At 33.8% G+C, this 27,682-nt stretch overlaps 1 protein-coding gene across 11 annotated transcripts in view; it reads left to right on the top strand.

Annotated features, from left to right (window-relative positions):
* TAFA5 (TAFA chemokine like family member 5) overlaps window positions 1–27,682 on the top strand; it is a 475,974-nt gene that overhangs the window by 216,695 nt on the left and 231,597 nt on the right. For all 11 annotated transcript variants that reach the window (XR_014952368.1, XR_014952367.1, XR_014952369.1 and 8 more), the window contains one exon: window positions 7,820–7,969. Coding sequence is in view for 4 of the 11 variants with exons in the window: in XM_085570408.1 (XP_085426534.1) it covers window positions 7,820–7,969 (150 nt within the window). In the remaining 7 variants the exon portion in view is untranslated. The remainder of the gene's footprint in view (window positions 1–7,819; window positions 7,970–27,682) is intronic.

Genomic DNA, 27,682 nt, shown 5'->3' on the forward strand with positions numbered 1-27,682 from the left:
GCCTGCCATCTAGATTACAAAAAAAAACCCCAACTGCATTACAGTGCCATTACTAGAAAGAAAATGTTTTAGGGTTTTTTGTCATAGTCTTTTGTGAAAAGGGAAGAGTAGTGAAAATAAACAGCCTTATTTTAAAGAAATCATTTAGACCTACTTAACAGGACAGTAGGTTATTTACTGTGATAATAATTGTCCTATAAAAATGACAGAAAATATTCTTAATTTGAATTTTTTATTCATACATAGGTATGAGTTAGCATATGGCATGTTAACAAGGCTGGATAGTATTAGGTAGTTGTTGTCTTCAGCTGCCTATTTTGGCCTTCAGGTTTTGAAGCCTGCTACACGCACAGAATAATGACACAGTTCTTTTTGCATAGGATATAACTTAGTTCCTGATGGAGGGTAATTTGACTTTGGGGTTATTGTTTCTTCAGTTTAAGGACTGAGACATATAAACAGGATTCAATAAAACAAAATTTCAGTATGTTAGATCTTTCCTGCATGACCCTTACTAGACCAAATTTTACACAAAACCTTCTGTTGAACCCAGAATCTTGCAGTGCATATCTTGATACAAGTAGCTACTTGTAGGATGACATTTTAAAGGCTGTTCATTTGTAAGTAGTCTTCAAGTCCTTCTAGAAAAGCAATGAGGTAATCCTAGGATAATGGTTTGATAGTACAAAGGAAAGCCTGAGAAGTTAAAAACACTGTTTACCTGAGCGGCTGCATTTTATCTACTTCTGATATATGACTTTATCTGCATGTTCTTTCAAACTGATTTCATACTCCCTGCAGTGACATATTTTGCTAACACAACAGACTTGTTCCTTCCCGACATACAGCTTCTGGCTCCAACAAATGTCAGTAGCTTTTTAGACAAACCTGTGCTTTTTATTCCTGTCTTTCTCAAGAGGAATATCAGCATTCCTTCAATAACATTTTTTCCCCTATGGCTATTCTGTTTGTTTTATAAACAGACTAGGTTTATTTTACATGTAGAGGCTGGTAAAGACATAGAAGGGTTTTTTTTTCTTACTTTTTTGTGTTTTGTTAGTTTCTTTTTAATTTTAATTTTCTTTTGCCTTTTTTTTTTTTTCCTTTTTCTTTCTTCTTTTTTTTTAACATGCTTTAATATTTTTAGGAAAATACTGGAATAACAGCCACTTCCTGGTTTATGCAAATAAGCAAAGCTTTGTTCAGTCCTGAATTCCTGCAGTTATTTCCCTTCTGTAACCAATTGAGGCCTCCAGAAGCAATTAACTAACCCCTTGGAGCTGCAGGTCCTCCTTGGAGCAGCTCTGTGGAGCTGAGATTTGCATAAGCTGTGACTTACACGGAGGCAGAAATTAGTTAAAGAAAAAGGACTCAAACACCTTGTCATTTCTTCATATACTGTATGAATTATGTTTTGAAGTAATAAAGGAGGAAAACTTGGTCAGAACTAGGTTCCTATGTACAAATGACCACATTTCCACATTTATTCATACATCCTTGACTTTTTGATCTCTTTCTGGTCTGGACTTCTCCTTTGTGTACCAATTCTGATTGAGAATTCTATTTGGGATCTCAAATCTTGCAATTTGTTTTTACTGCAGTTGGGTTTTACATGTATTTTTCTTTCTCTTGTGTTTTTAATACTCAGATAGAGAGAGAATTATTCTTAATTATACAACAAAGCATTAAGCAATTACATGCAATAGTATTATCAGGTGCAATAAGTTAGGGCATTACTCTTATCTGGGAAAAAATGAAATCTCAAAATGGGCCCTGAATGTATCTTCTATCTCCACAGACTTGATTTTCTTTCCTGTGCAACTACTTAGAAGACTAGAATCTATCTTAATTAAAATTTACTGCTTATTTCAGAATGGAGGAGCTGAAAACTATTTTCCTAATGTCTGTGCTGTTTATGTTCTTGAGATGGCTAAGTGGTAGTCTGAAAATTGCAGTAAGATTAGTAATTACTAGGGGGACATAATAGGCTATTTCATTGCAGTGGAACTGAAAAATATTTAAACTAAGTATTTAAAGGTGAAGGAATTAATCATTATTTTCTCATTATTCATAAATTTTATCAAATTAAGTTCTACAGGGATTTTTTTCTTCCTAAAATGGGTGCTCGAGCCACACCTTTAAGACACATTCTTCTTTAATACCACTAAAATTCAAAATCACTCCTTTTAAGATCGAGAAGTTACAAAGGTCACATTGTAATGTTGACTCTCATCAAATATAGCTCTGAACCTGTAACGAAGTAAATAATTAATCATGTAATGAAGTAAGGAATCTTCTGGAAAAAACTGTACTGCTTTTTACTGTACTGGGCACTTGTGGATTACACAAATATTTTAGGATTATCAAAATTAATTAGTTTTTTGTTTCAGTAATATCAGTCCTGTCTTCTACTGACAACATAATCGTACCCTCAAGAAAAACTAGTAATGACTGTTTCAAACAGTTGTCTAACTCTACTAGCATGAAGAATTGTTTTGTGTAGTCTTGTTACTTAAACAGACACAATATTTGTTTCAATGAAATGAAGTCCAAAATGATGCATCAAACATCTTGAAGAGAAATGCTTTTAATGTCACTGACTTTGAAAAGAGGAAAGGGAAATAGATTATTTCCTTAAACATAATCTATTGAAAAATTGAAATGCCTTTGTATCACATAAGTTAACAATTGAAAGAATATTCTTATTTGGTAGTTTTTTCTCAAATGGTGCTGATTAATTTGAAAACCTTTTCCCCATACTGGCTGAGTCAATTATGCTCTTATTTATTTTATTATTTTATTTTAAATGCTTTTTTTTTCTATGAAGCATTGTGGAATGACCTGTTCTTTCTTACTTAATGCTAGTTGAATTTTCACAAATTTTAGGATTGCAGCTTAAACATGAATGTAGTTTTTTGAGGCAAGTAAATTCCTTGCCATAATCTCCCTAATTATTAGCTAAAGTTTAGAAAGAAAAGGTATTTGGGTTGTTAGGAATTGGATCATGTTCAATGTAAGAGATGTTCTTTCAGGACATTTTCTTTGAGGAAGGATATATGACAAAAAGTATATATATGAGTTCCACTTAAATATATGCTTTTTATATTTTGAATTTAATTATTTTGAAATATTTGCTACTCAGGTTAATGTCAAACTGCAGATAATGAGTGGCACTATGTATTTCAGTTCTCCCTTATTTCAGTAGGAATTGTTGATCTTCAGCTCTGCTCAGGAGTTGGCATGGCTCTGTTGTTAGAAAGACTTCAATATTGTAATAGAAAACTTCTGAATGTATTCCTATAATCTGATTTTGAAACAACTCCTGCATTGTGTTCACTGACAAAAGCATATCTGAATCTAGCCAAGAATTTTAATACCATCTAACTTAAAGCATTTTGAACTAAAAGAGCTTGTGTTGCTAGGCATCAAATTGGTGATGCATGGAAAAATTGTTCACTGAAAAATAATATAAGCCTGCATGTACAAATCACAAGTAGGTTTTCTGGATGAGCATGAAATGTAAACCTCTGGAAAAATCTGTATATTTAGATCAAGACTTACTTTCACTGTACCCACAGATTTCATTAGTTCATAATTTGATTTTTTTTTCTTTAAAATTAATTTAAGGTAAAGCCTTCAGCTTTACAATAAGCATAAATTTAAAAGAAATTTGTAACTTGATTGCTGTAGTTAATGTGGATTATTTAGGTTTTTATTTCCTATTGAAGAACAGAAATATTTTTAGCCACAGAAAATTAAAATATTATCTCAAGTACCCTCCATATAATACAAATATATCTACTATTTAAGGCTTTTAACTATTGCAGAAAATACAGATCTTTCAAAATCTTTGTTCTTTCAACAATGACATTTAGTTGACAGAAGAATCTTAGTGGTAAACATGAAAAATGCCCTTTGTTTTTAAGCTTTTCAAGCTTTTCAATAATGAATTATTTTATTTCAAGAATGCAAGTACTAAAGATCTTTTAAAAACATGCTCTTTTTACCTTGAGATTTCTGCTGCACATTTGCTAAATATATATACCTTTGCTAAATATATATACCTATACTCATGATTCCTACACTTCCATGGAAATCTCTCAAAGAACAGTTTGAGGACTGATCACAAATGGGCTTCATTTAGGAAAAAAACAAAAGAAGTGATCTATACAGCAGTTACTGTAAACAATTTCAAGATAAAAGCCAAGAGTGCAGTCCTATTTTACTTAAAATTTTAGCAGTGGTGCAATTTTTTGATTTTTGTTTACTTTGACTTGCATTTTTAATTCAGAATCCTATGGTTTTCCCTTTTTCTGAAATAATTCCATATAGAAGCATTTATGTTTGTGGCGGGAGATAGTGGGGAGAGATCTAAAGGCATTTTAGGAATACAGTGCTACACTATAAAAGAGCATTAAGGAACTGAAACTTTTCTCTGTTTAGTAATCAGATGGTGAAAACAAAATCAAATACATTGCCAGTGACGTCTTAATTATTTGATTAAAATTATAAAATAAATAAATAAATAAATAAATATATAGTAAGAGTAACAACAACAAAGAAATATTGACTAATTAACTTGAAAAGCTCCAGTTTTATGGTTCTTCTGAAATAATCTTCATGTTTGGTTCATAAGACAGTAAAACCCAAAATTTTCTTTGGGTTCGACTAGTACAACTCTGGGTTAGGCTTATGGGTTAGGCTAGTATGACTATTCTTGAATGATGCTTGTATTTTTTTTACCAAGATTATTTTGTTTAGGTTGGAGGGTGGCAAGTTGCTTTGTGTGTTGCAAGTACATAAAGAAAATATAATGAAAGTGTGGAGCCTTTATGACTGTTCATGGACTGTGGCTTTTAATCTCTCAACTGGAAAAGCTCCAGTGAAACTCCAGCCATTGCTGCCTTGAGATTTCTTCTCTGGCTTTAGGAGTGAAGTGGAGCATGTTCAGAGGCTCACTGATGAACAGCTTTTTTTCATTAACATCTCTGAAAGAGGTCACTGTGTTAACTTCGTTGAAAATGAAAGGTATTCTAATTTTTGGAATTCAGTACTTGCAAGAAGCATTTTCATTTAGTTCCACTACTTTGTTCCTTATGTTTCTAGATTAAATTGTTAAAAAGCTAAAGTAGTACACGTCCTCTAAGTGTACTTCTGTAGACTTACCCTCTACCTAATGAAAGCCAGAGAGGACATGTTTTACAGGAGTATGACTGTCTCTCTGGAGATGGCCTTCCATAACCTTCACTAATGCATTTCATGCTTTACAGCCATCTAACACCAAGTAACACTGGATGTACTCTGCTGCAGTGCTCAATATGCTTGCAATCTTTGCAGCCTGTGACACAATCAGGAGGAAATATTTATATCATATATGTAAGAGCTCCTGTAGCTCTACAACAGCTTACAATTTTCTTCTGCTATAGAAAAAAGAAAAGCAACAGACAAAATTATATAGCAATTATTCTTGGGTAGGTATCCTAGTTTTCAAAATTCATAAAGAAAAATTAGATCACTATGCCTGGTAGAAATTATCATTTCTGAAAACCAAAGCAGAAGTAATATTCTACAAGTCCAAAAGTGGAAAATACCATTAGCTGTTCTTATTGATACTCATTGTTTGCAGTCCCACAAATTATCTTGACATAGAGCTTAATTGTTTTTATTCTCTGAGTATAGTCATTATTTGCCTTCACTGTGCTGTAAGTCTGGTTCCTTTCCTCTGAAATGAGAGTTTATACAATTATTCACCTAGATTGTATGATTTTTCAATGAAAGAAATAGACTCATGGATAGTTGAGAGTATGGAAACACATATACTTACACGTGTCATACTTACGCTTCAACTTTTTTGTGGCCTAAGGCATCAGGATCTAAATACTCTTCTGATTATATTTTTTTTCATATGATCTACCAAGACAGCTGTATTCCTTAGGAGCAATACATCCTCTACAACCCAGAATGAAATATATTAGCGCCAAAGCAAATGGTTTGGGTTTTTGTTTTTTTTTTTCAGTTCAAAATGTTTGAGTGTAGCTGGATCTCCTTTGTCTTTTTCTAGAAATTATGTGCTGCTATCTTTCTTGCTAAACCTTTGCATTTAATCCAGTAGTTTTGAATGAACAAAGAAAAAAAAGAGCATATAACAGAGTAGAAGTCCTCTAATTAATATGTTTATCCTAAGATGTTTTTATTAACAGACTAGGTGGAAAAGAGTAAAAACACAGGACTGACCATAGCTCATAAATCTAGTTGCCAGCAGCCATTAAACCCTGGGGTGATAATGTTCACTATTGTGAATATATGTGTTTATAAGTGCCTAGTGTATATTACTTACATATGTCATATATTTGCATGAATTTGTAATACCTTTTTCCATCCTTGAGATCTTAATTTTTGCCATCTTGTAATTCATTGCAGTGTAAGAGTCACAGAAACATAAAATTTAGGTTCCTTAGCAGGGAACGAGACACAATGCTGGTGACAGTCTGCAAAATTTTGCTGTTCCACACAACAAGCATTTAACTGCTCCTGAGAAGACTAGACTGGGTAAACTTGTATTCTGAATGAAAAAAAAGAAAAGAGCATAGAAAAATAACACTGCACATTTTGATTTAAAGGCCATTCATATATATTGCAGGTTGATTTGGTTTTATTTTTTTAGATTTGATGTTATAATAGATTTTTTTCTTTTTTCTCTTTCTATTTCTACTGCATAAAATGATTTTCTGTGAATATTATTTAAACTGTATTTTTTTCTAAAAACAATATGGAATTTTTCTTTTTTTTAATTTTTAATAAAAACTAAAACATGGAAAGTTTGTGATTTGCAGATGGTGTTACACGTTTGCTACTGCACTATAAACTCCAGAATATGTAATGTATGTAATACAAAGTAGTAGTTGGAAATTTTTTTTGTCTTTCTACACATTGAAATTCAATAATGTATATTTCAACCTGTAAAAGGTATTATTTTGTTATACTACTAGGCTACTATTAATTGTGCCAGAGGAAGTGCATTGCTTTAAAAGTATAACGTTAACTTCAAGCTAATGATCTTCATAAAATAATTTTTGGAAATTTTTGTTTTTGTTTCTCATAGCCTAGTCCAAATTCAGAATTAGGTGGTGAAGATTTCTTTAGTACTTAGAAGAAGCTACATATATTGGACAAGTCAATTAAAAGGAAGTAATTACTGAGCTAAGGGTGTGGTGTCATTTAAGCCATTTGACAATTACATAGTAAATTTAGTAAAATGAAAAAAAAAAAGAAATTAACAGCTACATCAAATAGGAGTCAGGAAGAGAATTAATTACCTTTCAGTTTAGATGAAGCTAGAGCCGAAGGACCGACAGTTTGTCAAACGTGGGCACGCTTTGAAAGGCTTTTTCCTTCAAAAGCAACACACAAAGCAGTTAAGACTTCATTGTATTCATGGAAATTTGGGGAAATTTTTATTTTCTTTATGCTTTATAATTTCTTTTCTGAAAGTATGGAAAGAGCATACCATTTAAATTCCATTGCCCTGAAAGTTCGTTCCTTTACTTAGCCAACATAAATAAAAGTAACCTGTGTAACCTCAACTCTCTGACTTTTATGGAACAATAATCTTTTTCTGACAGAACCAGTGTGCAGGGTTTTCATATGTCCACCACAAAGAAAAATTGTAAGTCATCTCAGTTTTATTATATCCATCGTCTGGCTGCCCATTTGTTGTGGAGTGTCTGCTGTGACTTAGGGCTGTGGCTCTATTTGGCTGTAATAGATTTCCTGTAGTGCATTCAGTGACTCTGGTACCTGTTGCTGGTTTTTTTTCCAGGTCAACTGGCTGCAGGTACATGTGAAATTGTCACTTTGGACAGAGACAGCAGTCAGCCCCGAAGGACTATAGCCCGACAAACAGCTCGCTGTGCATGTAAAAAAGGACAGATTGCCGGTACAACAAGAGCAAGGCCAGCGTGTGTTGATGGTAAGAAGCAAAAATCTATTCAATAAGTTTCTGCCAATACAAGAGTGGTGTCATAAAAAAACCCCCAAGAAATCATAAAAACTCTATAGAAGAAATTTTCATGTTGTCCCAACTAACACTGGCAATAGCATTGAAATTCACCCAAATGGTAATACTGACTAATAGTATAGATACTACAATTACATTTTTTTCATTGGAAATTTCACGTTTGTTTTAACTTGATAGGCAGTTGAATGTTAAGGGCATAGTGCTGTTATATTCCGCATGTGATTACAGAATCAGCAGTGAAATGGCATTCTTTTTTCCTCTACTTTTTATTCCTTAGAACATTAAAAAAATGCAGCAAGCAAGCCTCAAAGGTCTTATGCCACTGGGAGGCTAATGTGACTGCTCCTGTGTGATATTTAATGCTGTTGAAGCAAGCACTGATGCTATAATTGGAATACAGTATCTGAATATACATTACATGTCCAGTATTTCTTCTCTCTTTAAAATTATATTCTGTATGATTCACTGCAGATGCACTGAGAGCATGTAACTGGAAAACTGCTCACATACAGGGAGGTATGAAAATGTTTCACGTTGAAATAATTTTTTGAGACAAATTAAATTCTCTGTTATGTTAACAGTGGGAGAGTCTTCAAAAGAGGTCTGCCTTGCAGGGCTTTTAGCAAGCATTATTATTAAAAATGAAATTGGAGACATATTGAAAATAATGATGTAGAATTACACGTTTTGATCTAGTCTCCATTAACAAAAGTAAAAAAAAAATATGCTTATGTATAGAACTATAATAAATATGGATTAAATTTGAATACTGGCTGGTTTAAATCCTCAGATAAAAATATTGTGGACAACACCCTACTGTTGCCTTAGAATTTGGTCATACCAGTGATTATCAATGACAGCTCAAAAGGAGATTTCAGAGCCAACTCACAAAGCTAAATACAGAACATCATGCACATTCTATTTCTGCGTTTTTCTTTCACTGTTTTTAGTATTCTGTAAAATAGTTTCTTATCTGTCATAATACTATATCCAGTAGTTGTCCTTTCATGTTTTATTGTAAGATCATAAGATATAGCTGCTTAAGAAAGGAATGATTTTATTGTGTCACTTATAGTTGCAATTTTAGTAAAAATGCTTACTTCCAATTAAAATATTCAACATATGTTTCCTATTTTAAAACAACAAAGTTCTAAGCAAGAAAAAAAGAGTTTTGCTCCAGCTGATGGGAATAAAACATAATTTTCCATCAGTCACTTTTGGCCTATGGTTAGATTGATTTGCTGTAACTTGGGTATCCAGAGGTAGCTGCTAGCAACTCCAGTTTTACTTTATACCCAATAAAGAGCAAAAGGGAGCTTCTCAGAGTAATTTATCTCATCTTAACACCCTAGGATAAGTCAGATGTATCACTCCCTGTTACACATTATTTTTCTGCCTTGCCTTGATACACCTGTGTGTTAAGATGAAACTTAGCTGAAATGTAAATGTCACTAAGAAGACATGACTGCCCCTCATCCTTCAATTATTACATTAGATTGTTTTCAAAATATGGAAGCTTTGAGTTAATTTGATATTTGAAAATATTTTTTCTTTCTTTCCTTTTTTCTTGGGGGAACTCACGAATAAAATCTGTTTCAAATTCTGCTTGCGCTTTCAAGGTGCTTGATCATCATTTTATGAAAACAGAAAACTGAATGACATGATCCATGGTTTGAGATCATGTTGTCAGAGAAGGTTCTTTATGTGATACTTCACGTTTGAAAAATAAGTGGGAAGTTCCTCAACTGAAAAATAAAGCTTCCCTTTAACATTTGTGTCTAAATACCATAATTATTTAAGGCTGGCAAGGAGTCACATGGAAAAGATGAGGGATAATGGGTACAAGTTTCTTCTGTGGATATTCCAATTAGACAAAAAATGATAATTTTTCAAAATGAGAAAAATCACCATTTGAAACACCTCAGGGAACTGGTGGATTCCCTGGTATTGTACATTTAAGATTCAGTTGGACAGGGATGCTGGGTCATTTGGTCTAGACTGGCATTTTTGCCTAAAAAGATTGAATCAGATGATCCTTGAGGTTCCCTTCCTACCTGGTACTCTTTGATTCTGTGACATATTAAGATATAATACCATGGTTCTTCATTATTTTCTGAAATGTTTATAATTAGAATGTTGAGCCCTTTGCTAAGAGTAACTTGAAGATATGTAGGACATGTTACTTTATTTTCCTCAGCACTGTTGGGGATGTTTTATAATCAGAGCTCAAAAAGGTTAGTAATACGTAGAACTGTATATCAAGTTTCCAGACTAAAATGAAGGCAAAAGTCAAATGTTTGATCTGTAGGTTTTTGTCATGAATAAAGTTAAAAAATTAATTTTACATAACATCAACACAATTATATAGGAAAGAATAAACAAGCACTTTATCTTGTCTCCAACCTGGTTGCAAGTAAAGCTGGCAGATAAATTAGCCACTGACTGACAAGTATCCATCTATGAATTTACCAGGTTCATGCGTTAAAGAATTTACATTGAATTCTTACATATTTCTATACATATTTCTAGAATAATTTTTTTCAAACACAACTACTTAAAGCCTTATTCTAAACATGACATGAATGCTACATAAGATTATGTAGGAGAAAATTGGTTTTGTCTCCAATATTCAGTCAAAGACTGCTGGTTTAGGAATGTAACAACCAACATAATTGCTAGGTTGTTTTTCTTTTAATGAAATAAAGAATCTCATTTTTCAAACAAACAAATAAATACTTTCCTGGGATTTTTAAACAGGATGTAGAATGTACTTTTTGCAAATTTTTCTTCATCTACATTATAGTTTATGTTAAGTATATAATTGCTATTTGACATTTCATTTTTGATTATTCTTTTAATTTCATTCTTTATATAGTTTGATTTTAAAGAGATTATTTTAAAATGAAGGTGAACTTTAGACCTTTAATGCAAAGTCATATGTGAAGGAAGCAGGCATAGTAAGTCTGACCTGCTAACCCAATAGTGAGAAAATAGCTAACAATTTAGTTGCATCTTCTACTAAGAGAGTGGTTCAAGAATTCAGCATCAAAGCTGGTAATTTTTACAATCTTAGAATGGATTGTGTTATACCTGGCTACCATTTTTACAATGTTCAATGGAGAGAAGTACCTTAGAATATATTCAGTTGTGTAGTGCGCTTCCTGGAGCTTTGAAATGCAGGTGTCAATTCTTGCAGCAAAAGGAGTAGGTAATTTAAGAGCTCTTAAACTTTACAAATATTGGGTGAGATTGCACTTGTCAACATCGCTCTTAGAGTAAGTCCTGAGTTGATTATCAAAATCCACTCTGCTTTCCACTGCTGCATCACCAGAAGTCTTTTCCTGAGAAAGGAAACACAGTGAATGTCAGATAGATAAAACTGGAATTTTTAGAAATGGAAATACGGTGTTTAGAACTTGGTCTGAGTAGCACACAAAGAATAGAGATTTTCTTGAAATATTTCCATGTGACAGAGAAGGTTGATTTGATTTGTATTTTTTTCTAGCAGTCTTTTAACTATGGCAGATTGCTAATGTATTCTGAAAAAATGGCATCGATATTCACCCTGATTTAAAGCTTGATTTAGTGTTGATTGCCTCATTTCTTCACCCACAGAGTCATAATGTATATTTGGTATGTTTTGTTATGTTGTAATTTTTATTCATGAATGTAGGGTTTGTGATATTATGACAGCGGTTTGCCTGCACTTTTCATTATATTATTTTTATTTGCAACTGGTGTTCCCTAGTCCTATTTTTGAGATCAAGTTCCATAGCAATGACCTCAGTTGCATTAGTTTGATAAGATATTTTATTTCAACATAGCATCTGGTTTATCACCAGTGTAATTTCCCTGTGTGTCAGTTAAGCTTCATCACTTTTTAAGCTGGAACCAGTGAGAGATTGGAATATAGCAATTATTCTTTGGTTTTGTACAGTACCTTTGCTAATATAAATTTATTTTAAAGCAAGTGATGAAAAGTTTTTGATAAAGGTTTGTGGACAGATGCACCCATGATTTGTGTTCTTTTACGAGAATTGTATAAATCTGAAAAGATTTGTTATGCTAAAGCATATCTTAGAATAAAAGGATAATATCCTGAGAAATGTGCAAAGAACTTTTAAACATTTAATAATTCAAAAGTACTTATGTAGAATGTATATTTATAGGTAAATTAAATAAACTGCAATTTTGTTCAGAAAATATAACCCACTGGTGAGAGGAAAATTGGTATAAGAGAATTTGGTTATTTGCCTTAGAAAATTAGGATGGCAATCATTAATTTGATTACCTGAATTCTGTGATTAGAAGACTCTTATGCTCGGAATTTGAGTACCACTTTTTTGTCAACTAAGTGCTATGAAAAATGCCAGGAGCTCAATCTCAATATCCAAAAATTTTAAATTTAGACAGTTGTAGCTCAGGTAAGTGAATTCAAAGTGTTCAGACATCTTTTGTTACAATCAAGGTGTGGTTTGATTGTTTTTTATTTTGTTTTTATTTATTTATTTGTTTGATTGTGTTTTATTTTGTTTGTTTTTGTTTGTTTTCTCCTTTTTAGAGTTATAGAAATATTTAATTGCTTTTGCATGTGTTGTAGCAATATTGGTTTCTATAGGATGTTAGTGTATATAAGTTGTTGATACATTATGATTAACATGCTTTTCAGTTGGCATTGATTGATTTTGTTTAACACAGACACTCAGGATCTACAAGGAAGCCACATTAGTTCAATCAATAATTCCCTGCTCTTCTTATTATCTCTGGGACTCTATAGGGAGGTGTAGGGGTCAGAACTGATCATTAATAGAATCCTAGGTCATGCACTTCAAACAAAACTGCTTAATAACTGGAAAGCTTCATCATTCTAAAGAATCTAGACATATTTCAGGGAGCAAAGAAAAAAAGAAGAAAACAGAACTATAATTACTTTAAGAAATGAGAATTTTTGCTTTTCCATTTAGAGTATTTAATATGCTAGTTATTGAAATAATTATGTTTTTTTATTGCAGATATTTCAAATCCTCCTTCACTGTAATTATTATATATTTTACTTAATTGCATTTAAGAAATGTCTCTTTAAAACAAATAAAACCAAAAGGAAAACTAGTATGCATAGCAAACATATTTTTCAACATGACTTGAAGAAATAATTATTTTCTTCCTTTCCTCTTCCTAACTCCCAGATATGCAATCACAAATGCATCTGTATGTATAGATGCACCAGAGCATGTACAAGGCTTTATTTTCTTTCAACTACCTCTAGACAATTCCATCAGAACTACAGATTTTCCTAGTTAGAAGAAGTAAAATTGTTTCTGTTATGAGCTTCCCTTTCCTATGCATGCAGCCTGACAATTTCCACCTTGCAGGTCACTTTTCATTTGGAAACACGCAGGAAGTTTCATTTTGGTTACTTTGCTATGTGCTACCTGTGCTCCTGCCCTGTCAACACTTGACCCAGTTCCCTAAAGTCCCTTTTAATTGCCCTGATGCTTCTCTTTTCAATGTCATCGCTGCCATTCTGGAGTATCAGCAGCGGATAATATTCAGAGGTTTGAATCAGCCCAGGGAGTCTCTCAGTATATCCTGTACTTGGGCGCCAGTGAGGCAGCCGACCTCCCTGTGGGTTGGGTCCAGTTGACATACGGGGCCCTCTGTTCTCCTCAGAAGGGAATCACCCACCCCCATTACCCTTCTTTGCTTTTTAATGTTAGAGGTGGTGATCCGTCTGACAGATGAAGCCTCATTTGTCGTGTGGTTTTCTCTAGCCCTGAGAGGAGCAGGGATTGGACTTGATGATCTTTATTGATCCCTTTCATCTTGAAATATTCAATGATTCTGTGATTTTGTGACTGGACCTGGCATAAAGCTGCAGACCAGGATTTTGCATAATGTTAGTCTTTTCCACAGAACAGTTCATTCATAGCAGTCAAGTAGCAGGGAGTGAGTACTGATCACAGCTTATGACTCTAGCGCAGTATAGATTTATGGTAAGGGAAATAATGCCAGGATAAGAGTGAATAAAATGTCATTGAAAGTAAAATACTTCTTGTACCTATAACAAAGACCTGGAAACAACTTTTCACTTATAAGCATCCTACTTCGAGGTTAAACCTGGCATCAATATACTATTTCAAGTAAAGAGATGGCTGCCTTTTTAAATTATAGAGCAGGGAAATATTTAGGAAAGCAGAGTTATTTATGTGATTTGGAAGGTAGCCAGGAACCAGGGGTTAGCACTGATACTGTGCAAAGAGTGCTGAGAGAACTTTAATTGCCTCTAATGCTTAGTGCCTTGCTTTCACATTTCATCTGAAAGACAACACCTTCAGCCTCCTGGTGTTTGATTGGATGCATTAGTTCATCAATGCTAACAGCTTCATTTTCTTCACTTCCTTGACATTCCTATGCAGCCACCCATGTAGTCTAATCCTCTTTCATCTGTGCACTCTGATGGCAGTTTCAGCACAGAAAAATGGTTAGAGGTTATGTGGCATTAGATTGTGAAACCATTTTCTAAGGAAGTGACTAGAAGCCTAATTACTACAGACATTTTAAATTGAACTGGACAAAATAACTAGAGAACATATTATGCATGAGCATAAGCATGCACTGAATCACTGGGTAGAGTTTTTTGTGCTTGATATCTTGCAGCAGGGCGCTATCAACAACCACAGCAGTCTGATTGCAGTCTGATTCATTACCTAACTTCAGGCAATAGGTCAACATGACATTCCTAAATTCAGGAATTTGGTCACTGTAAGCTCCCTCTTCAGACAGGAGGCTGTGATGGCCATTTCAGAGATCACGTAGTGTGAATATCGGAATCACTTCTGAAAACTTGTCTTTTTCTTTTATGGCATTAAAGAGAAGATGGGCTGACTAGCAGATAGGTTTTCTGCTTGAATGTAATGTATGTAAACATCTGATCAGCTGCTCAGATTGCCTTCTGGAAAAGCCACTGTCTTCACTGATTAGAGGCAGTTTAAAGAAAAAATGCAACATGTTTATATTACTCCCTCTGGCTGTTACCCTACCTTCCAGTTATCCCTAGAGGAGTGGGAAAAGAGAAATGTCCAAAATTATTCATGTGTGAAGGTGGGCTTCTGCCAGGGCAACATGTCTGTCTCCAGTGAGTGTAAGAGAATATAGAGAGATGAACGTTTGTAAATGCCCCTGCCATCAATAGGTGAGGTGTAACTATAGCTAAATGACATTTCAGACACTATGTGAAAGTATCACGGTCAAGGAGTATTCCCCTTGCCAGTAATCCCGTTAAGCACAAAGAACTATAAGCAACAGCAACAAAAAAATCTCATAAAAATGAACCAAGAAAGGGTAAAACATAGTTAGAAATGGCATTTTAAAGCTATGTACCACTTTTTTTAGCTTACTTTTTAAACTTAGGTTTAATATCTATGGTGATAGATGATGTGTCAGAAAAGTCCTAGAAAATGTTAAAATTGATTGCTAAATTAATGACAACATTAATAGCACTACTATACAAAACACCTGAGACAGAGTAGTTAATGCTAAGCATTTTTGTAAATCTCTTTCAGAATAGTCTGCACAGTGCTGATTCAGGGAAAATATTTTTTCTGAAGACAGAACCTTAGAAAGCCACGCATTTATGGTGATATGGAGTGCTTTTCCCCTGCAGTTATGAGATGAGGTCATATTGGAAGAAAAAAATATTTGTGTCATAAAAACTGGCATTTTCATATCAGAAATAAACTTTAAAATGTCTTTATTTTTTATTTCTCTAACATGTTTTGCCTTTGTTTTGCTGCTATGTTATTTTACAGTATCACACACATGCAAGTTACTACATAAGCCAGTCTGACATGGTCCTAGACTAAAAGTTCTTGCAGTCTAAGGATAGACCTCATTGGTGATACAAAGCAATAAGGATATGTAGCTACTTCTTTTTGTTAATTATCCAGATTCCAGGGAGTAGGATAAGGAGGAAAGCCATCACAGCTTCTTTGTACTCCCAGATGAGGTAGAAGTGGAAAAGTAGAATTTCCATCCACTTGTTGCAGAGTATGTAGTTTGACAGTTTCAGGAGTTCATCTAACATCCTCTTGAGAAGGGCATACACAGAGAACTTCCACCCATGCTCATCCCTTTTGAGAGGGCAAGGTTCAGCCCTAATTGAATATGAAGGAAGATTTATCAGTCTAGACTGTGCATCACAAAGGAGAAATAAATTCTTATTTGGGATAGAAAAAAAAAAGTGTTTCAGATGAAGAATAAGACTGATTTGGAGTTTGATTTTTTTAAGGAAGGAAAGGCCTATGAATTGTTTTTTTTCAGTTTGAATGTTTTGTTGCACTAACTAGCAGCAGCATTGCAGTAACAATAAGCAACAGAAATAATCACCTGTTTTCTGTCCAATTATATCATGTAACAATCTACAAATTTGAAAGACTCAATTCTCCTGATCTTGAGAATATTTTTTTTTTATTTTTTAAAAATTATTTTATTTTGAAGCTTACTGTCCCAGGCACATGTAATACAGATTAAAATAATGCAAGAAAAGGCTTTCTTTTTAGGATAGACATCTTCTGCACAAAGCAGCAAGCATATTTTAAACTTCAGGCCTCAGCTTTGCATGCGTTACTGAATTTTAAATTTTGTTAAGCATAAAACATTGAGGGCTTGCTAAGAATATTGACGAATTCTGAGCAGCTTTTCAAAAGTAAGTAGTTACCCTAGACACAGTATTGACACTCTTGCTTTAACAGCCTTAAGTCAGAATTTTGATGTAAGTTTTGGAAGTCTAATCATTATATATAAATATAAAGCCAAGGGAAATGCCTGCCTTGGAAAAGAAGGCTGCCAAGCTGAGTGCAGGTCCCAGCATAGCCCTGCCCAAAATATAAATGACTCAGATTCAGTGTCACCTGCCCCTGTACACTGACACTTCCCCCTGCTGCCTTACTATGTGTCTATGTGGGGCAATACCTGATGAGACCCCTCTAGAAGGGCCTGTTGCCTGTCTGAAGAGCATCAGCAATTTGTTCCCAGCTGAAGTTTAATCTTCCTTCAGAAGTCAAATTATGCTATCCACAAAGTGCCTGGAATTCAATTTTATTGGGATCTGACTTTGTGAAACTGGATCAGGAATGTATCATGTTTTAGCTAATAATATCAAGGTTTTCTCTGTGCATTTAATCTCAGAGAAGTTCAGGAACTCCCACAGATGTCTGTCTCTTTGAATCTGTATTTTTGTATAGATTCTATCTGAATTTTTATTTTCAATTGCAGGCAGCCTGCTTAGGAACTTCAATGTGAAGCTCCTTGTTGAAGTGGTGGGCTGCAGGCAGATAAACTGCCTCACAGTCTTGGGGTAGGAGGACATTCGGGTTTAAAAAATCTCGTTAGGTCTTCACTGTTAGAAAATACTGCTGGGCTTTTAGTATCAGATTTCCTGAAGAGATATTATGCTAATGAACTGAGTTTTGCAATTTTGCATTTGTCACATGTCAGAAGTGGAAGTCTTGGTTTGTATGAATATTTTAAGTACCTGACCTCTGTTCATTTGAATTCACATCACACTTTAATTTTTGTGGTTTCACCATCCTACACTAAAAACTGCTGAGTTAGTGTTGTCTTCCTTTACCAGTGATATGAATGGCATTATCTGCATTTGTTGGTGTTAAGCCTCAACTAGTTTGATGAGTTTCTTAAAGGGCCTTAGGTCTTTTATACCCTGAGGCATAAGGGGCACAGGAGAAATGTGACATTCTCAGAAGGTTTGCACAACAAACTTCTACTGTCAAACTTTAAAAAATAAGGGTACTCGGCAAATTTTAAAGCAAATATTCAATCCAAATAAAGCATTTTGCATGGCATTGACTTAGAAACCTCCAACCCATCCAATTTTAAGTTACCCAGATTTTGAGAAGAGGAAATTAGAAGAACAGAGAGGGGTTAATAATCACTGCTTGAATTCCAGTGCAGTTATAGCTACTGTAAAATCCAAATGCTGGGCCTTGCCCACGTGTGCCTTTGTGCAGCTGCTCTCATCCTCTTGGTCTCCTGGGTCACTCCTGTCCAGGTGGGGCCTCTGGTGTGCCAGTGGCTGATGGTCATTCTGGGCTGGACAAGGGGCTCCGGGGATGCAGTGTGGGACAGTGCATGCCTCAGTTGTCACAGAATTTGCCCTGCCTCTTGTTCTTTAGGGTGGCCTGAGTACAGCTAATTTTGAACCTCTTTGCACAGTTTAAAACCCTTTGGCTAATGTGGAAACAAAGTATATTTGCTGAGCATTGTGTTGACTTCAGTTCTGTAGTACTGTGCATAGCATAAGATTTTATTTTCTGGTAATCATACGGTGTTTTTCATATCTATCTGTATCTTATAGTTGTATATTCATATATCTATGTCTTGTTTATGTATAAATATATAGAAAACAGAAAATCCCTTTATATTTATATTATTATGTGACATTGGAGTGAATAAATTAGAAGCTGAAAGGCCAAAACACAAAATTCTTCCCCAACATTTAGTGCTTTTGCGCCAATATTACCTTCCTGGTCAAGGATGACTTTGCAAGTAAAAAAGCCTCACTGTTGTACAAAGTTACCTAGCAATTGTAATTGTCCTAAGCTGGTAATTACACCCATGAGAGGAGTTTCCAGGACAAGTCAGAGGACTCAAGTCAGGTTTAAACCAGTGTAAGAGCCCATCCAGCTATTACAATGTCTAAACTAATTTATTATGAATTAAGTGGTGCCAGTTCTTTGTGTAGTAAATTCTACAATGACATTGTGTTCAGCATGCAAATAAAGATTATGGAAAGGTTTCTGTACTTGAAGTAGTTTTTGCTTCTCTTTTAGATGTTGATGACTGTATCTGGAACATGACCATGAGTCAAGATCCTATTACAGAATTAATAAAATAGCCTACCCAGACAGAGAGACATGATTCCTATCTTGATATTCTTATAATTTAAGGTTCACATACTTTAACCTCTTAGTCAAATTAAGAATGCTATTGAAGCTAATGAACCTGTTTCCTTGAATTTGGATTTACCGGATCAGTACTCTTCTGGATAGCTAGATATAATAAAAAAAACAAATGGGATCAGTGCAGTGACAAGCTTCCTGTAAGAAAGAAATTTGAAGAAGATGTTCAGATTTATGTAAGAGTAATTTGAAATTCTTCATGTAAAGGGTTTCCCTTTTTTCTAACTTTTTATATAACAATTGGTTTAAATAGTGTACTTTTCAGCGTAGTCTAGTAATAATCTACACAGGCTTTTATTTGGAATAGAAAATGTTATCTGAGAAAGACTAACTTCTCAGTTTACATTGGATTTTTTTCTGTATTCTGAATTTGTTTTCTTTTTAAGTTATATTGTGGACTGTTAACCTAAAGAGTTGATTTGATTTATTTTGCATTAAGTCTGCCTATTAAAATAATGAAAAATAGTGTTTCTTTGATCTTTGAATTCATATCATAATATGATGAGATTTAGAGGTGTGACATCCTGTTAGAGTGCCCCTGCTAGCTTCAATATTGAACCTAATTTTGGAGTATTCTTCAAAGTTATGGAACTTCACTTAAATGTCAATTTGCACGATATTCAAGATTCAAATTTTCACTTCCTCAGAATACTGTGCCTATGTGTACATTTTCCATGTATAACATGTTGCTTTTTATTTTCCCACAACATAAAATGTCAAGATTTTCTGTACTGAAAAACAGTGGCATAGCATATTTGAACATAAATGAAAAATTACAGAAAAGTTGTGTATATGATATGCACAGGCTATCCATTATGAAAATTCATCCGAGTATATATATATATATATATTTTAAACATGAATAAAAAAAGAAGGTAAATATTGAAATTAAAGCAGTATAAATTCCTTGTGATGTCTGTGAAAGTGAGGTTTAAGAAAATTATGGAAATATTAGTAAGTATGCTCAAATATATTAGGAAATTGGATTATCAGCAGATTTTTTTTCAGTTTGAATTAAAACATTAGTTTTTTCCTTTTCTAGATTTTACCTTTATGATGTAAGCTGAATTCACTTGAATGGTTTTCAAAAGATTTTGCCAATTGGAAAAAAAAAAATATTCATGAGAATGGAAATGGGATAGACCCTCTTTTCCCTCTCCTTACCCTCTCCCCCTCTTTTCCATATCCTTTGCATGCCCTGATTTGAACAGAAAAGGTTTCCACTGAGTACTAGATTATGCTTTCTACAAAGTTATTTGTGTCCCAGATTTGTTGACTCTAAATACTGTATGATATCAGCTAGAAAATCAGCTATGGTCTTGGTGCACAGCAATCTGCAGCCTTGATAGCCATCTGTGTCCATAATACTTTCATTAATAGGATGTGCTATCATCACACCAGAATTTCATTATGCTGGAGAGGCACAGTGGCTGAGTAGGGAAAGATAACCAGTAACTTATAAGAGTTGCATTAAGAGCAGGTCATAGACATTTTGAGAAAAATAAGGCATAACTACCTCTGAAGGACTTTCCTGTTTTCTGTAAGATTATCAGTAGCTACTGAAGCCAAATTTTTGTGAGTTTTTAAATATGTTTTATAAGGATTTTTTATCTACCAAAGTATTTAATCATTGATCTCAGTACAGTGGTACTGATATCTGTTTCAGGTATAGATTGCATAGTTACCATTTTCTGGTAGACTTTCAATAGTAGAGTTGCAGATGTAATCACAGATAAAGATCTTTTCTGAAATTGGTTGTTGCTGCTGGATTAATCTACATAAACAGAAAATAACAATTTCCATACCCTTACTGGGAAAAAAAAAAGAAAAAAAAAAGGTCTCTGAGATTGTTCAGTAGCCTATTTAAATTTGTTTTCGTAAAGCTATTTTTAGGAAAAATAATAATGTGTTCATAAGTTAGTTTACCATTGTTATATTCGTTCATCACCAAAAGTATATCACATCCTCTAGAGCAAAATGAGACTGGGCACATGTCAAAAAGTTTGACTTCTTAGGTCAGTCAAAATTAGTAAGATTAGAAAAACATTTGATATGCCTATAAAAGATGATTGGCAAGATTCTTGCTTCTCATGGCTGCCATGGTAGTGTGCAAGGGCAATTGCAGTCCTTTATTATGCTGCATGCTGTAGAAACTCAAAATAATAGTTAATCCCATTCCTGAAAATTAAATAGAAATAAGAGGGGGAAAGGGCCAAAACTTACTAGAGAAAATATGAGACTAAATAATCTTGTTTCATGCTTGTTCCATTTTGTTAATTTCTGTAGGGTGTAGCAGAATTAAGTTGTGCTGAAAGCTGAAAGCGCCAAATGAAAACAATTTATGATGGAAAGAGATTCTGAAGGGAAAAGGTGTGAAGGGGATACAGCCATAGAAAAGATTCTGAGACACTTGGGTATGCAGAGAAGCATGTGTAAGAGAAGAAAGAGTAAAGGGCCAGAGCAAGTCAATACAGAGTAGAGAAAGTCTTATCAGCATTTTAACAATATTTTTGAGCTTCCAAAATATTTTCTTTTGCTGATTATAGATGTACTTATGTTATGTTTAGGATATTATCCTAGACTGTGGTTTTTTTTGTAAAGTTTACTTTTTGGGTTTTGCTTTGTTTTAGTTGGTTTTTGGTTTGCTGGTTTGTTGGTGTTTTTTTCTTTTTGTTTTGTTAGTTTAGTAGTGTTGTTGGATGCTGGACTACTGGACCTACAAAAAGACGCAGGAGTGTAGAAGAAAGCAAGAAGACATGGCGGGGAGGGGGGGAAGGGTGGAGTCAAGGACAAGAAGCTAAACACTGTGGCCTGGTTAAGTAAAATTAGAGGTTGGCTAATGAGGTAAGTCAAAAGGCAATACAGAGGAACTGAATAATTGCAATGGTAATAGCATGCCTTTCCAAATGAGTAAAAGCTGTAATTAGCTCTGAATTTAGCAGAAATAAAAAGAACATGTATAGATTCACTTGAAGATAGAAACAGAAGGCTATTTTGTTCTCATATTTGTGAGAGATGGTAGAACCTGAACCAGGAAGGTGAAACAGAAGTTAATATTGCTATACATCTCTGAATATATCCTTACTTTTGCTTTGTCCTGAGCTGCTTTTTAAATTTTTTAGTATAAGTGAAACAGTATTTGGTTTTACCAAAAATGCATGCTTTAATCAAATGGCTTAATTAACCTCCTAAAGGAAGACATTAGTGAACAAGTTGAGTGACTCATGTTGCTCACTTCCTCAATCTTCATCACTTTTCTCACAAATCCGTTAACAGGTATTCATCGGGTATTCATCCTCTTACAAAAAGAACTTTGAAATCACCTAAAACACAAGATAAATATGCCTGCCATCCAGAGTTACTTGACATCCACATTGGTGTAGGACTTTTAATTGCATTTCTTCTCTTCTTATGTTCAATTATAGGCATCTTCGACATTTTGATGAGGAAACCTTTTATCCTGCAAGTAACTGTTGTGCAGAGGTTTCTTCAGCTACTTTTCTCTCCCATTTATCTTGGGTAGATTATTCAGACCAGGATGATCTTCCTTTGTTGTAAAGTAGTTAATCATATTTCTAAATATAATGTGAATTAAAATATGAGTAAATCTGTTCCTCACTGCTTGTGTAGTAGGACAAGGACAGTATAGATAATGTTTTCATAGACATTCATCTTCTTGACCCATTTTTATCCTTAATGTCTGCTTTATACATATGTGTATGATTTTTTTGTTTAAAAATATGGATAGCTTCTGAGCTTCATGAGACAAAGTGAGTGGATGGAGTGTTTAGAGTGGAGAAAACTGAAGTATGCTCAATGTCAGGATGGGTAAAATAGACCATGTGATACTAAATATCTCATATAGAGAGATAGGTAATTTAATTGAAAACTATTTGCAGTTTTACAAATGAGAGAGGAATGACATCTCGTATCTGCTTGAGAGTAAATGTTTGCTTGCTGATAACTCCAAAATAGTTAATCAAATGCTAAAATCCATTATTCTTCATCCTTCTGCCCCATCATAATACTGACTAATGATCTTTTCAGGAGTTTATGACTAAGTTCAAAGAAGTCTTCTTGGTGAAGGTTGAGCAATGTCCAATAATGGTCATAATACATTAGCTTAGAAGGCAAAGCTAGAAGATAGCAGCTCTCTGTAGTCCATTTTTCTGTTATGCTGGAGACTGAAGCTAATGAGGGCAGCAAGAATTTAGCAGTACTCCTTTAACACTGGTACTTTTAAACAAGTTACTGGTGAAGACACTGCATCCTCTGCCAGGCCTTCAGCCACTGGGTTGTCTCTTCAAAGTCTTCAGAGTTTGTTGTGTTATTAAGTTTTGTATTAAGTCCTTTGTTCTTTTATTGTCTCTTGCTGTAAGCAATGGCTCACTTTTCCTGTGGTGCTTATAATTGTGTATGTGTACATATACACATGTCCTCATTAGGTGTTCCAGTAATAAGACCTTATTTGTTCCTTTCTGTGAGCACTTTTCTTTCAACTGCATCTTTTCAGTTTTGAAACTGCCAAGGTAGATACTGGGGCTTATGTAGCTGTGCAATGGTATGCTTTTATTTTTCCTGTTTTGTTCTCTGTTCTTTTTTTAGTTACTTGTATCATTCTGTCTCCAATTCTGTCTCCAATTCTGACAGTTACTGAGCCCTGGCTTGATGTTTACTTTGAAACATTTCTGGTTTGATTTCCAGATCTCTCTCTGAGATTATAATAGCTAAATTAGAGTACATTCCTGTATATCTATAGCTAGAGCTATTTTTTTTTCCATGTGCATTACTTTGTTTTTATTGACATTGGATTTCGGTTGCCAATTTATCATCTGATTTCACAGCAGTATAAGGTCTCTTTGCAGCTTTCACAATTTTCTTTCTACCACTCAGAGTAATGTATTGACATCAGCATATACACCTCTACAGTTCCAGCTCAGTAAAAGCTGTAGCATCACATTTTCCTGGCTTTGGACATTCTGATTTCTGTTCATCTATATTTTATGTTGTTTATTAACACTAAACAAGTCTCACAGTTTTGCAGTTTTTTCTGAGTCAAACTATTAAACTTTAGGTTGTCCTTGGCTTTTTTTAATTTACTTTTTCTGATCTCCATACCCCTTTGTAGGAATGCAAAAAGCAAAGAGAACATGCCTATGATAAGTTAATTCATGTAATATAAAGTAATAATATCACTCACTGTTGTTTGGAAAAGGACATTTCTATTGGATTAGGAATTGTTATCAGTATATTGGGTCTTTTTCTAGCCTGATGTAAGTAGTCAATTACTTTTAGAAAGTTTATTTTTATTGTAGAATAATCAGTTGACTTTGCTGACCGGCACTTAACTTGATTGCTTTCCATATTTTGATTTTTAAAAATTTTTCCTTGTCATTTGTTTTATTTTCTGTAATGCAAGCTTTAATTTATTGCAAGCTGAAAAATTGTTATGATTATCAAGGGATGGAAATGTAATTGAGGCTGCCTTTTACATCTACTATTAGCTCATGCAAATTTACACAAAAAATGTGTACTGCTACTTCCTGTTTGCAAGAATCCTTTACCCTTAATAAAAATACTGTACCTGAAAATTTGTCAGTTACAATATGAGTCAGTTCAAACTCTGAGGAGTCAAGATGGTTTCTTTTAAGTCAATATACACTAAAACAGTAGGATATTTTACCATCAGCAAATTATAAGTAATCTCACAATTACTTAAATGGCTTTGTAAAATAAGTGATTGTAAATCTGAGCTTCTAGCCAAAATTACTTATGACCTCATGTCACTGAGATGGCATGTTGACATGTTTGATACAAGCTGAAGAAAATAGTTATTTTGACAGCTTATTTACTTTGGGTTTTGTGTGTGACATGTTAAAATAACTCTCTGGTGATCATCTGTATAGAAAATAAGCAACGATTTTGGATTAGTCAAACATTAAAATAAATTTTGGAATAAGAGACAGAGAAAAAGTTCCGTTTCGGAATTCATATTCTTAAAAAATTATCTTTCCATGGCATTGTAAAACTTTTTTTTTTTGTTTAATGTTTGTTATGCATTGTTTTTTTTAAATCTAGCTTATACATTTTTGGCATCAAAAACTTTTAATTCTATTAGAGTAAAATTCCAGCTTTATAGATGCATAGGTGTTTAATTCTTTATTCTTCTTGGATATTTGTTGTCCTTTTACAGATATTTAGGTGCTAAGTGCTTTTATGTTCATTTCCAAATTAATGCTAGAACAAGTTGGTTTAGTTTTGTTTGAAGCTTTTTGAAAGAAGATAAAACCTATTGTCTTTGAGGTGTCTTCATTCACTGCTGCTGATATAGCAAAGATTAATAGTATTTTAAATTGTAATTTAATTAGATCTATCAAATAATTAAAACAGGAAATTAGTTCATTATATATGCAGTTAATGGAACTGAATGTCAAGCTCATTATATGGTATTAAAATTTTGCCACTTTTAAGGTAGCTTTAAGAAGAAATACTTGAAATAGTTAGGATTCTCAATACATATAGTGTCTCTGCCTTTAGGCATAGCCTAAGGCTCTGAACATTTTTAGCAAGTGGAACTCTATTAGAATCCATTTTCATAAATAAAAACAGAATTTAAGTTATTCTTCCCAGGGATTAGCTATCTGGGACTATTCAGGAATGTATTTATATTAGTGTTAATTTCCTTAGCATGCTAATTTGATTTTATTTCACATTGGTATGCTCAAGTACCAACTCCTCCAGGACCATCCCTATGCCAATCAGCACATGCAAATACTTCCTTTTTGTTCCGTTTAAGCTATGCTTGAAAGAAATTCACAGAAGTAGATCTATGAAGTATTTCCAAGGGATTTCATTTCTCAACAATTAGCTTTACATTTACTTTCCATATTAACAAAGTAACATAATCACATGCCCCAATAAACTTATCTTAATTTTACATATGAAGTAAAAAATTATTCTCTTAAGACATTATTAGAATAGCTTACATTTCATAGCAAACAGGAAATATTAGTTCTATGAATTCTCTTCCAACTATTGTATCCTGGTAGAAATCCCTTCATTATCCCATTTTTCCAGCAATGAGGATGATTTGTTCAGGATACGGTTAAGTTTCTGGATTTCAAGCAATTTTTTCTTTTGCAGATATATTTCTTCTGTATTTTTTTTTTTTTTAAGTGACTAGTGGTATTTCTAAGTCTTCTGTAGACGACTGTCTTTTGAGGAAGGTACAAGAAAACCAGTGAAGGTGGAGAAAGTAACTTTTACAAAGGGTAGTAGTTAAATGACAGTGTTCAAAATGCATGTAATATGTCACATATATGGACCACACTTGCTCTTTTAGAGTGTTTGTGTTAGCATTCCTCAGATGCATGTGAGCTCAGTGATTAAGCAAACAAGAAATGGACTGATGGTGAATTAGAACTAAGAGCATGGTACTAGTATTTTGTTTCTGTGAACTGCCAAGTATATGGATTTAGAAGCATCACTGAAAAGACTGGTAGTGAAGTTATTTTTCAAGATTTCTTTCAGTATTTCACAGTATAATAGCTTTAAATCCTTCTTGTTTTGCAAGTAGAATTTACATAAATTTTTCAAAGACTATCTTTTCTACATACAAATCTCCTGTGCAGTTAGTCTTCTTCAGGAGTTGGTGGCATGCCTGTTTCTCTGGCTTTGGTTCCAGCCTTGTGCCTAAAACAAGACCCATGTTCTGCAGTCTCCTCTGAGCGTTCAGATAATCCAGTCACTCACAGCATGAACTCCTATGTGTGTGCTGTTGAAGGCAGACAGAGCTAGCTTGTAATTTTCTACATTATGACAAAAACTACTGCAATTTCTTCTGTGCTGTAATGTGTTATGTTTTCATGACACATTCTTGTCTGCTCTTTGGTAAAATCTCACCTGAAGATTGACAGTTAGCACTTCAGGCAGTGGCACAGTTGAGTTTTCTCCCAATTAATTCTTTATTTCTCACATAGTTTATGTCCTGGAAAATGTCCTTAAACAAATTATTACTTTTAAGTTTTGTGGTGAAGTAGGGAGAAGCTTTATTTAAAGTATATTTTTAGTTCAGGGAGGAAAAACAAAGTCCTATCTTCACATTATCTTTAAAAATTCAAAAATAGATTTTAAAGATTTCACTAGTTTAATTTTCTTCAAAGATCCTGTAATTTGTTTCAGAATCAGAAGATTGGATAAAAAATGTCTTCATATGTAAAAATCCAATTCTTCCAGATGTTTTGTTACAGGAACAAGGAACGAGGAACCTCATGAAAATTTTTCAAAAAATGAAAACATTGTTTTTTGTAATGCATCTATCAGTTCTGTCACTTGAAGAAGACATACAGCTGAAATGCTGGCTTGGAAATGTTAGTCTGTTTCTATAAGATAATAATCTTTGATCTTTGAAAATAATGAATGATGAAATTACTGTTCAGTGTCTCCCTAAGTATACAGTAAGCTTTTCTTATAACTGTAACCTTATTACCAAAAATTTCAAAGCCAGGATAGGTCCCACACTCCAGCAAAGCTTCCTTTTTAGGAATGTGTGTAATTAAGAGATCCCTATGTGCAAGACCCATTTTCTGTGCAGTAGGATACACAAATCTTTTCTTAAACCTATGGAATCTAAAATTAATAGGTAGGAATAATGGGGACTTCTTTTCTGGTCATCACATTTTAAAGTAAT

Source organism: Lonchura striata, chromosome 1A, assembly GCF_050655825.1.
Source record: "Lonchura striata isolate lonStrDom1 chromosome 1A, ASM5065582v1, whole genome shotgun sequence".
NCBI lineage: Eukaryota > Metazoa > Chordata > Aves > Passeriformes > Estrildidae > Lonchura > Lonchura striata.